General features: G+C 40.7%; 1 protein-coding gene across 1 annotated transcript in view; it reads left to right on the top strand.

Moving 5' to 3' along the window:
- The first annotated feature begins 2,918 nt into the window (after positions 1–2,918).
- kntc1 (kinetochore associated 1) overlaps positions 2,919–10,937 on the top strand; it is a 160,274-nt gene continuing 152,255 nt past the window's right edge. Inside the window, exons 1-5 of the mRNA XM_073065544.1 lie at positions 2,919–3,046; positions 4,169–4,312; positions 5,633–5,753; positions 7,121–7,236; positions 7,621–7,693. Coding sequence (XP_072921645.1) covers positions 4,181–4,312; positions 5,633–5,753; positions 7,121–7,236; positions 7,621–7,693 — 442 coding nt within the window. The 5' untranslated portion in view covers positions 2,919–3,046; positions 4,169–4,180. The remainder of the gene's footprint in view (positions 3,047–4,168; positions 4,313–5,632; positions 5,754–7,120; positions 7,237–7,620; positions 7,694–10,937) is intronic.

Here is a 10,937-nt window from a genome sequence, read left to right as displayed (position 1 = left end):
GTAACGTGACCCTCCCCGGCCCGCGCGGCGTCAGCGTGCGCGCGCACCAGCCTATCGCATCAATCCCATCCGCAGAGACACCCAGTCGATAAAACATATCGCCGGCGCACGGTTTTCCAATCCGTCTGATGGCAAATCTTCCTTTAACCTCCCTCCTCCACCCCCCCCCCCCCACATTTCCTCACGGCACTTCCCGGTTGACCTGGCATCTGAAATTTAACATCTCAAAGTGCCACATTATGAGAATGATCCACAAGAAAAATCTTTACCATCATCAATACTTCTTGGGAAACGCTGCACTCCAGGAAGTAGAACATCACCTCCACCTTAGCTGGGCAAAACACATCAACCAAACCATTTCAAGTTCCAACAAAATCCTTGGCCTTCTACGGCGTTTAATTTCGGAATTGCTCAAAAACCAGAAAAGAAATTGCTTATAAAACTCTCGTCCGTCCAAGACTTGAATACTGTAGTGCAATTTGGGACCCCTACCAAACCATTCACATCAATGACCTTGAGGAAGTCCAGAGAACAGATGGCAGGTTTGTAACCAGTGATTATAGAAAGACCAGTTGTGTTACAGATATGCTTCTCGACCTCAAATGGGATACCCTCCAAAGAGGCCGCACAATAGCCAGGCTTACTACAATTCACAAGGAAGCTCATTCATTAACTCCATCCAGCATTAGTCACCTTTTGTGTAACCAGAATATCAGGCCAGCAACCCGTCAAAACCAGTCCCTGAACTACAAGACCATCCAGACCAACAAGGCCTGCTACCGCTACTCACTGTACTCTAGGACCATTCCAGTTTGGAACTCGCTGCTGCCACACATTAAATCTGCCGCTGACAGTAAAAACTTTCAATTCACTGCTCTTAAACACCGCAAGTTAAATTACAACTGCATGCATGAGGGACTGCACGTTTGTAGTCCAGTGGCTGGCGGTTGGCGCAGTATGGACAAGACAAGAACAAAACTGGGCAGTAAACCATTAACTACTTTCCCCGGTTCTGATGAAGCTCTTGGACCATTGATGCTGCCGGACTCGCCGAGTGTTTCCAACACTCTTTTGTGTTGGTTGGTTAAACATTTGGAGAAGGATGTAGAAATTTAATAAGAGACTGCTGAATACTGTGCAATATATACGCAAAGTGCTGGAGGAGCTCAGCAGGTCAGGCAGCATCTATGGGTGGGAATAAACAGCCTGGTATATACCGTACCTGGTGATTTAAGGTTCTCCCACTGACCAGCATACTCTAAACCTGTTCTGTGTTTTGGACTCATTACAAACTACTGCGATATTAGCTAAAGAAAACTGCAAAGTAAAGTTGATGAGTGAACTGGTTCCACAAACTATAGAGTCAACAATAGGTGTTCTCAGTACTATTTATTTGTATTTGCACAGTGATTGTCAGTCTTTGTGTGTAGTTACTCACTGATTCTATTGTATTTCTTAATTATGCTGTGAATGACTGCAAGAAAATGATTTTTCTATTTTTTATTAAGCTACTGCACAGAACAGCCTCTTCGACCCACGCCACCCAGCAACTCCCGATTTCACCCTAGCCTAATCACAGGACAATTTACAATGGCCAATTAACCCACTAACCAGTACGTCTTTGGACTGTAGAGGGAAACTGGAGCACCAGGAGGAAACTCATGCAGTCACAGGGAGAACGTACAAACTACTTACAGATAGTGGCAGAATTGAACTCCGAACTCCAATGCTAACCACTACGCCACTGTAGATGAATAGCAGCAAGACATGCTCAACAGCTTATCCTTTTGGTCACAGATATTCCCCAACCCTACATTCACCCATTGCTTTAGCCGAACAACTTCTTTTCCTCTCCTTCACAACTCTGATGAAGGATCTTCAACCTGAAATGTTAACACCCACAGTTGTGGCTTGAACTGCTGAACATTTCCAGCATTTTTGTCTTTATTTTAACTTTGACAAACACTAGTCATTAGTAACTCTGCTACAGTCAAAAGGCCTTCTGAATTATCTTTTTTTTTTCCCCCTGGTGGTTTCAAATTCTGAAAGCTAGAAAGTAAAATGACCATTAAAGATTTTGTTTTATCTTGTTCCGAATAAAGTTTTTCTACATAAGTACATTTAAAGAAAATGATAAAAGCCCATGATAATGAATGCAAAACAATGTTTTGGCATATAGTTCGCCATATGCAATTGCAACATTGAAATACAAAGAGAAAATCTGCAGATGGCGGAAATCCAAGCAACACACATAAAATGCTGGAGGAACTCAGCAGGTCAGGTAGCATCCGTGGAAAAGTCCAGTCTCAGCCTGAAACGTTGGCTCTTTACTTTTTCTCCATAGATGCTACCTGACCTGCTGAGTTCCCCCAGCATTTTGTGTTTGTCACTGAAATGCAAATACCATTCCGAAGTAGATTTTAAAACATCTTTCTCTCAACCCATGTCTTTAGTTATAATCATTAAATTAAATCGAAACATTGAGAGTAAAATGCCATTAACGTAACAAACTTGAAATGCTTGATGCAGTATTGTGAATTGCTCAGCCGGGGCATCAGCAAGTTGAGAGGGCTACTTACAAAAGATTTTTTATTCCTTTAGTCATCTATTAGTCATTTATTCCTGTCATCTAGTCTCAAAAGCTATTTCGCTGTCCTTTCTGTCATACCTCTCCAATTGCATTATTAATTACGCATTGGAGAGGCACTGTAGTAACTATGTTGCAGACGGAAAGCAATACTTCACACCTCTAGTAGCTCATGCTGATACAGTACAGTATTATTGAAGGAACCTACACGAGCAGAGATGCTTTGCCACGTTCCAGCAGGGCCGATCACGTGACCACCCGGGTGGGCGGGGCTTACCATCACGTCCGCTTCTAAGCGCGAGACGTGATGGGAGTTTGCTCTATCCCGCCAATTTGAAATAAAATTTGTGAGGAGAGGTTCATTTCTGACAAAAGAGTTTTTTTAAAATCTGTTTTCCGATCGTTTTGGATGACGTTCTAAATATCTTTTTTTTAAACTTAGCGTCTGCCTTCTTGACGGTAAGTGTCCTTTCAATCGCTATGTTTGTTATTTTTTGCGCTGTTTTAGCTTCCAAGAGCAGCCGCCCTTTGGGGCCTATTATAAACTATTATAGATTGATGTCTAATATAAACCCACGGACTCTCACAACTACCTAGACTATACCTCCTCCCACCCTGTTACTTATAAAAATAATGCCATCCCCTTCTCCCAATTCCTCTGTCTCCGCCGCATCTGCTCTCAGGATAAGGCTTTTCGCTTCAGAACGAAGGAGATACCCTCCTTTTTCAAAGAAAGGGGCTTCCCTTTTTCCTCCATCAACGCTGCCCTCGACCGCATCTATTCCATTTGGCGCAGGTCAACTCTTATCCCATCCTCTCGCTACCCCACCGGGGATAAGGTTCCGCTTGTCCTCACCTGCCACCCCACCAGCCTCCGCGTCCTGCGCACAATTCTCCGAAACTTCGGCCACCTTCAACTAGATCCCACCACACACACACACTTTCCGCAGGGATTGCTCCCTTGTCCATTGGTCCTGCTCTCCCTCCTGGCACTTATCCTTCCAAGCGGAGTAAGTGCCACACTTGGCCCTACACCTCCTCCCTCACGACCATCCAGGGACCCAAACAGTCCTCCCAGATGAGGCGACACTTCACCTGTCAGGGTCATTTACTGTATTCAGCGCTCACCGTGCGGCCTCCTGTATGTTGGTGAGACCCGACGTAGACTGGGAGACCATTCCGCCGAGTACTTACATGAGTTTCTAGTTGGATAGCATAATAATTTCAGATTCTCATCTTGTTTTGCAGATTTCCCTGAGGCTCCACTGCTGCATGTTTCTGAAATCTTCAGTTCTATAACACTCATATTTGCATTCTCCTTTCCCTTTTTAGCCTCCTGATCTCCCTTAGTCTACATTAAGCTGCTGAAATCCTGCATTCTGAAATCATCTCAATAACCTTCCCTACCATGTATTTCTATAAGTTTAAAATTAATCTTTTTGACAGCCTTGTGGTTATGACTAAATGCTTCAAACCTCTGTTTAATAATGCTCGTTTGAAGCATTTTGTGATTTGCTATGTTAAGGGTGCTATATGAATAAAAAAAAGTGATTGTTAATACCTGTGCATTTTTGATTATAGCAGTTGTTCAAGATGTGGAATGACATTGAACTTCTCACAAACGATGACACGGGTAGTGGTCGGCTAAATTTTGAGGCCAGAAAAGAGAGTGGTACAGCGCTTTATCAAGTTGATACTATCGCTAAAATATCCTCTTCGGTGTCGGTAAGTTTCTTTAAAATATGTTTATGGGGACACCAGAAAGTGAAGCAGGTCACCGCCCATTTAACGCAATGTTATTACAGCTTGGGATGCTCCTAAAACCGGAGTTAAGTTCGGGCACTGTTCAGAGAGGTCTCCCTACCTTTTAGTGTGGAATAGGTGGGGTTTCCGGGTGCTTCGATTTCCTCCCACAGTCCAGATACGTACTAGATAGGTTAATTGGTCATTGTAAATTGTCCTGTGATTGATTGGGTTAGGGTTAATCGGGGTTGTGGGTTTGGGGGGGGGGGGTGTGGCTGGAAGGGCCTAATCTGCATCATATTACTGTGTAAATACACCTCAAAAACAATAAAATAGTTGTTCTGGTATAAATAGCTAGTATGCCATTGTTGTATTTCAATTAATCAATATGACTTGGCCATTGAAAAGAACACCTGAAGTCACTTTCAATACACAAAACCACTGCTGTAAATCACTGCTAGAACTCCATTTATTAAACATTGTTGTCAAAAGCCTGTACAACTCTGTGACAATGTGTTGATTGGTCAATGGTCCTTTTGGTTTGCTACGTGTTTTATATTCACACTGCAAAAAGTAAATATTTTAATACTCAAAGTCTGGTAATTGATATATCATGCAAAAATCAAGTGAATAATTTGTTTTAAGACAGGGCCATTGCTTATAGGAAAGCTATCCAGTTTCAACATGACTGAATGAATCAAACTTTCAAGTTGTTTTAAAAATATGCATATCGATAATTCATTTTTCATTCTGTTTAGATTTGCAAATGGTTGATTTTGAGAAACCAAATTTATTTTTACATCAGATATGATACTCCACTTTCAATATCATCTATTTAGTTTTTAACTGACAAATTTAATAGTTGTTATTGTTGGGCTTGAAATTCTGCCCTGTGTTCGTTTAGGAAGAGAGACAACCAACACCGGAATATTACAAAACTTAGGTTTATTGCAGAATTCGTAACTGGTACAGCGAATCGACGGAGTCGCTGGAGAAGGCGCGTTCCGACCTCCCCTTACAATCTGCTCTTATTTATATCCCTTTTCCCCCCAGCACAACCCCCCGCTACATATTAGGTAACATCGGGCACTTGTGTCCATCTTATTGGCCCGATGTCATACACGCACGAGTTACCTGTTTCTTTTGTTTACTGAATCGCGTGACACTAGTAGTTTCGGTGTAGCGGAGTCCCCAGTTTCGCTTTCCCCCTCCCTCTCATTACGTGAGCCACTCCTGACCTGTAATGGCAGTCTCGAATTAACCCTAACATTATATAAAATATAATATTCACTTGTTACTTAGGTGTCGGTCAGTCCCAGACTTTATGCCTACAGCAATTCTGATGGCTGTGTGGTGGTGGTGGACCAGTCAGTATTAATTATGGACCAGATTTGTCAGTCAGTGGTGCTGCAGCTTCAATTTGGTGAGTAATATAGGCTTATTCCCTTACTTTAATCCAAAGTATTCTAGAGAGTTGAAGAAGACCATCACAACAGCTTCTAGTTGCACCTACGAGGACCAGTTAATAGGCAATTGTTAGCAATGCAATTATAAAGTTCTCAGATTTTTGGCAGGCTTCCTAAAAAGTACAGTAATGCAGCCTGGGGGTGCTGTTGATGCAAAAATAAGTACAGACTTGTGCTTGTACTGAAGCTGTGGATGTCCTAAAGCTTTATGCCTGTATGAATTACTTAGAAATATTATCTTTATTGCCCGGTACGAAAGAGTAATCAATGCTTCAGTTGAACTGCAAATTTTTCCAATTCCTTTCCAACTAGTGAATCAGGATTGTTATCTTAAATGCCTTTATACCAATGCAGTTTGCCTGTCCTAAATCTGTTCTGAGCTTTTTCCACTGAGAGCTCTGTAAATGAGCTTTAAAGCAAATTCAGTATCTGAAAGATGTAAACATCTGATGAATACTGAAAACATAATTTGATTTCAAAAGCCATGCCCTTAAAGTCATTATTGCTGTTTAGTTTAAATGATAATTAAGAAATAGTTGGGTAGTAGCAGTATGAAGCATTTTCTGTGGATTGCAACAGCAAAACACAAAATAGCTGATTTAGGTCCAACATCTATCATGAATAAAACTTACTGTATTTAACTTGGGATACCGAGAGTCTCAGCAACACAGCTGAGAGAAAAATTCACTATGTACTAAAAAAGGCAGTTCCTGTAATAACTGGACACTTAGTGATTTTTATATCAATTCAAACAGCAGTGTTAAGTGTGCAAGTGATAGGAATGCTAGTTTGGCAGACCATCAGGGCAACTGTAATATGCTTGAAATATTGCTCAATTGTCATTAAAATATTTACCGGTAAGTTGAGATGAGAGCATGTGAAACAGCTGATATGCAACGTTACTTTAAATATAAACATTTATAAAGCATGGTACCACATGCTTAAGCGGGTTTCAAATACAGTGATTCGTTCGGTGAAAGGTTCTTACATAATTAGTTTCTCTTTCCTCCTAAGTGTGTTGATAAATTGAGGCTAAATACACTGGTTCTAGTTTTCCTCCTTTTGTTCCTTGAAAGTTGCTGGGATACAGTTTTATTTCAATAACCGATCTTGCATGGAACTAAATGGTTGAGTTTTTAAAATTATTTGATTGTGACTTTTAAATCATTTGGAAATTAATGTAATTGGACAAGATAATTTCTGTATACCAATTATATCTGGTTGTGCCTCCTTCAAAACAGAGCACTTTAGGGTAATGAATTGTAGGAAAGCCTGCCCTCAGGTGATCCTAATATATTTGAATTTTCTGCTGTGTCAACTGTAGAAACTGAAGTGGATGTGGTGGCACTTTGTCAGGAAGGACAGTTTCTGATGGTTGGAGAAAGAAATGGAAATCTTCATCTACTGCATGTAAAGTCCAGACAAACCTTATTAACTAATGTAAGTTGACGTTTACTTTGGTAGATGGGATTAACTAAACAATCTTTTGATATCAAAACATTCCAAAAAGTGCTTTTCTCAGCGGTGATTCTTTGTGACTTCCAAGGTTCCTGATCTTTTAAGTTTTCATAGTAATTTTGTTTTGTGAATTTGAATGGTCAGACAAGTTGATATCAAATGTAAATTATTTCCAGGAATAAGTGTTTGTTACTTTTTGAGGAATGTGACATGAACCACATACTACCGTATGTTGTTGCATCTGCTAATATTATTAATTAGCATTGTTGCTGCTGTTGGAGTTCTGTAATTAATTATTTTAGAAGTTAGTATTCAATTGTGCCATAAATAACATGTTCATTTATAGCTTTTTAACTTCCTTGGCAGTCATTGATGAAGAACTCTTCAAAAGGGAAGACTTACCTAAGCCTTACTTTGGAGGAGGAAGTCCCTCAATCAGGTGCCTTTTTTTTGATTCAGCAATTGTTTTTGGTTATCAAAAAAAAAGAACATTTTCCCTTGTTTACTTTTACCATATTTTGACATTGGAAGCCGAATGTTGTTGCTGATATTGCAGCTGATATTTTTTCCTTAACTGCCCTATCAAGCCAGGTGTCTACTATACACTTAAGGAATTTTTAGAAGGTTATCTAACTTTACAATTTTACAAAAGTTAGCCAATAATACAAAAGAGGATATGAAAAGTTTTTTTTCAGATGTATAAAGAGTAAAAGGTAGACGAGAGTAGACATTGGAACACTGGAAAATGACATTGGAGAGGTAGTAACAGGAGCAAAGAAAAGGCAGACAAACTTGTAAGTATTTTGAATCTGCTTTCCCTGTGAAAGATACTAGCAGAATGCCAGAAAAGCAAGAGAGTCAGGGTATAAAAGTGAGGATCATTGTCACTACAAAGGAGAGGGTGCTTAGGAAGTTAAAAGGTCTTGAGGTAGATAGCAGATGGACTACAGCTTAGGGTTCTGAAAGAGGTAGCTGAAGAGATTGAGGAAGCATTAATAATGATCCTCCAAGAATCACTAGATTCTGGAATGGTCCTGGAGGACTGGAAGAATGCAAATGTCACTCCCGTCTTCAAGAAGGACAGGAGGCAGAAGGAAGGAAATTATAGGCCAGTTAGCCTAACCTCAGTAGTTGGGAAGGTGTTGGAGTCTATCATTAAGGATGAGGTTTCCATGTACTTGGTGGCACATGACAAAATAGATCAAAGTCAGCATGGTTTCCTTACGAAGAAATTTTGCCTGATAAACCTGTTAGAATTTGTTAGAATAAGACAGGATAGACAAAAGAGAGTCAATAGATGTTTATTTGGATTTTCAGAAGGCCTTTGACAAGGTGCCACATAAGGCTACTTAACAAGATAAGTGGTATTAAAGGAAAGATACTAGCATGGATAGAAAATTGTCTGACTGGCAGGAGCCAAGGAGTCAGAATAAAGGGAGACTTTTCTGATTGGCTGCCTATGACAAGTGATGTTCCGCATGGGTCGGTATTAGGACCACTTCTTTTCATGTTATATGTCAGATTTGGATGAAGGAATTTATGGTAGTGTGGCCAAGTTTGCAGAAAATATGACGACAGGTGGAGAGGCAGGTTGTGTTGAGGAAGCAGAGAGTCTGCAGAAGGATCTAGACAGATAGGGAGAATGGGCAGATGGAATAGAGTGTAGGGTCATGCACTTTGGGAGAAAGAGTAAAACCATAGACTATTTTCTAAATGGGGGGGGGGGGGGAGATTCAGAAATGAGAGGTATTTGGGGACCTGGGAGTCCTTCTGCAAGGTTCCCCAAAGATTATCTTTCTGTCAAGATGGTGCCAGTGAACAACGATTCCTCAGGCAGCACCTTCTCGATAGTCAATCATTTCAGTTTTTTGATGTCTTCTACTTATTCTTTTTATCTATGTTTTTGAAACTGTTGGAGCCTGTGACTTTGTCTGTAGTTCGATCGAATGAGCTAGCACTCTGCTCAGAGACAAGGGGCCATGATTGACTACAAAGCGACGATGCAGATTGAAACATTGAGGCAAATGTGGAAGCGAGTGAGAAGTTCTCAGAGGCTCCGCTGGTTCGAGTGCTGCCCTCGGAGCTGGTTCCTGGTGCTCTCAGAAATGTTATCGAAATTCTTGAGATTTATGGATTGGACTGTAGTTCATATTGGCCGCTTTTAATTCTGTTTTTTTTTGTGTGTTCTTGTCCATTCTTGTTGCTGATTGGCAGGCTGTGGCTTTGGGCTTTGATGTTTTTGTTGTTTCTCCATGTAGGTGATCTGTTAGTTTGAGGGAAGGGTTGGGGAGGTTTGGGGTTTGCAAGTTTTTGTTTCTTTTCGTGCCGGGGGGGGGGAATTGATGTCTTTCTTTCAACTACTATGCTTTTCTGTATTTTACGGCTATCTGGAGAAGACAACTGTAAGTTGTACTCTGCATACATATTTTGATAATGAAATGAAACTTTGAACTTGCAGGTTCAGTCAGTGGTAAGGAAGGCAAATGCAATGTTAGAATTCATTTCGAAAGGACTAGAATACAAAAACAAGGATGTCATGCTGAGGCTTTCTAAGGCATTTGTCAGACTGCTCTTAGAGTATTGTGAACAGTTTAGGCTTTATTAAGAAAAAATGTGCTGGCATTTGGAGAAGTTCACAGCAATGATCCCAGGAATGAAAGGGTTAACACGAGCATACGATGACTGGGCCTGTACTTACTTATCAAAAGGCTAGATAGAGTGGCTGTGGAGAGCATGTTTAGTGGGGGAGTTTAGAACCAGAGGGCACAGCATCAGAACAGTGGGCCAACAATTTAGAACAGAGATGAAGAGGGATTTCTTTAGCCAGAGGGTGATGAATCTGGGATTCATCATCCTCTGGCTAAATAAAATAAAAGAGAAGTATAACATGGCAAAGATGAGTGGGAAGCCAGAGGACTGGGAAACTTTTAAAGAGCAATAGATTACTAAAAAGGCAATATGAAGGTAAGCTAGCCAAGAATATAAAGGAAGATAGTAAAAGCTTCTTTAGGTATGTGAAGAGGAAAAAATTAGTTAAGACCAAAGTTGGGCTCTTGAAGGCAGAAACAGGTGAATTTATTATGGGGAACAAGGAAATGGCAGATGAGTTGAACAGGTACTTTGTCTGTGTCTTCCCTAGTGAAGACAGATCCAATCTCCCAGATGTAATAGTGGCCAGAGGACCTCGGGTAACGGAGGAACTGAAGGAAATTCACATTAGGCAGAAAATGGTGTTGCGTAGACTGATGGGACTGAAAGCTGATAAATCCCCAAGGCCTGATGGTCTGCATCCCAGGGTACTTAAGGAGGTGGCTGTAGAAATTGTGGACGCATTGGTAATCATTTTCCAATGTTCTATAGATTCAGGATCAGTTCCTGAGGATTAGAGGATAGCTAATGTTATCCCACTTTTTAAGAAAGGAGGGAGAGAGATAACAGGGAATTATAGACCAGTTAGCCTGACATCAGTGGTGAGGAAGATGCTGGAGTCAATTATATAAGATGAAATAACGGCACATTTGGATAGCAGTAACAGGATCAGTCCGAGTCAGCATGGATTTACAAAGGGGAAATCATGCTTAACTTATTTTATGGAATTTTTTGAGGATGTAACTATGAAAATGGACAAGGGAGAACCAGTGGATGTAGTGTACCCGGACTTTCAGAAGGCCTTTGATAAGGTC

This window comes from Hemitrygon akajei, chromosome 14 (genome assembly GCF_048418815.1).
Source record: "Hemitrygon akajei chromosome 14, sHemAka1.3, whole genome shotgun sequence".
Lineage (NCBI taxonomy): Eukaryota > Metazoa > Chordata > Chondrichthyes > Myliobatiformes > Dasyatidae > Hemitrygon > Hemitrygon akajei.
This window is presented reverse-complemented; position numbering and strand designations above follow the sequence as displayed.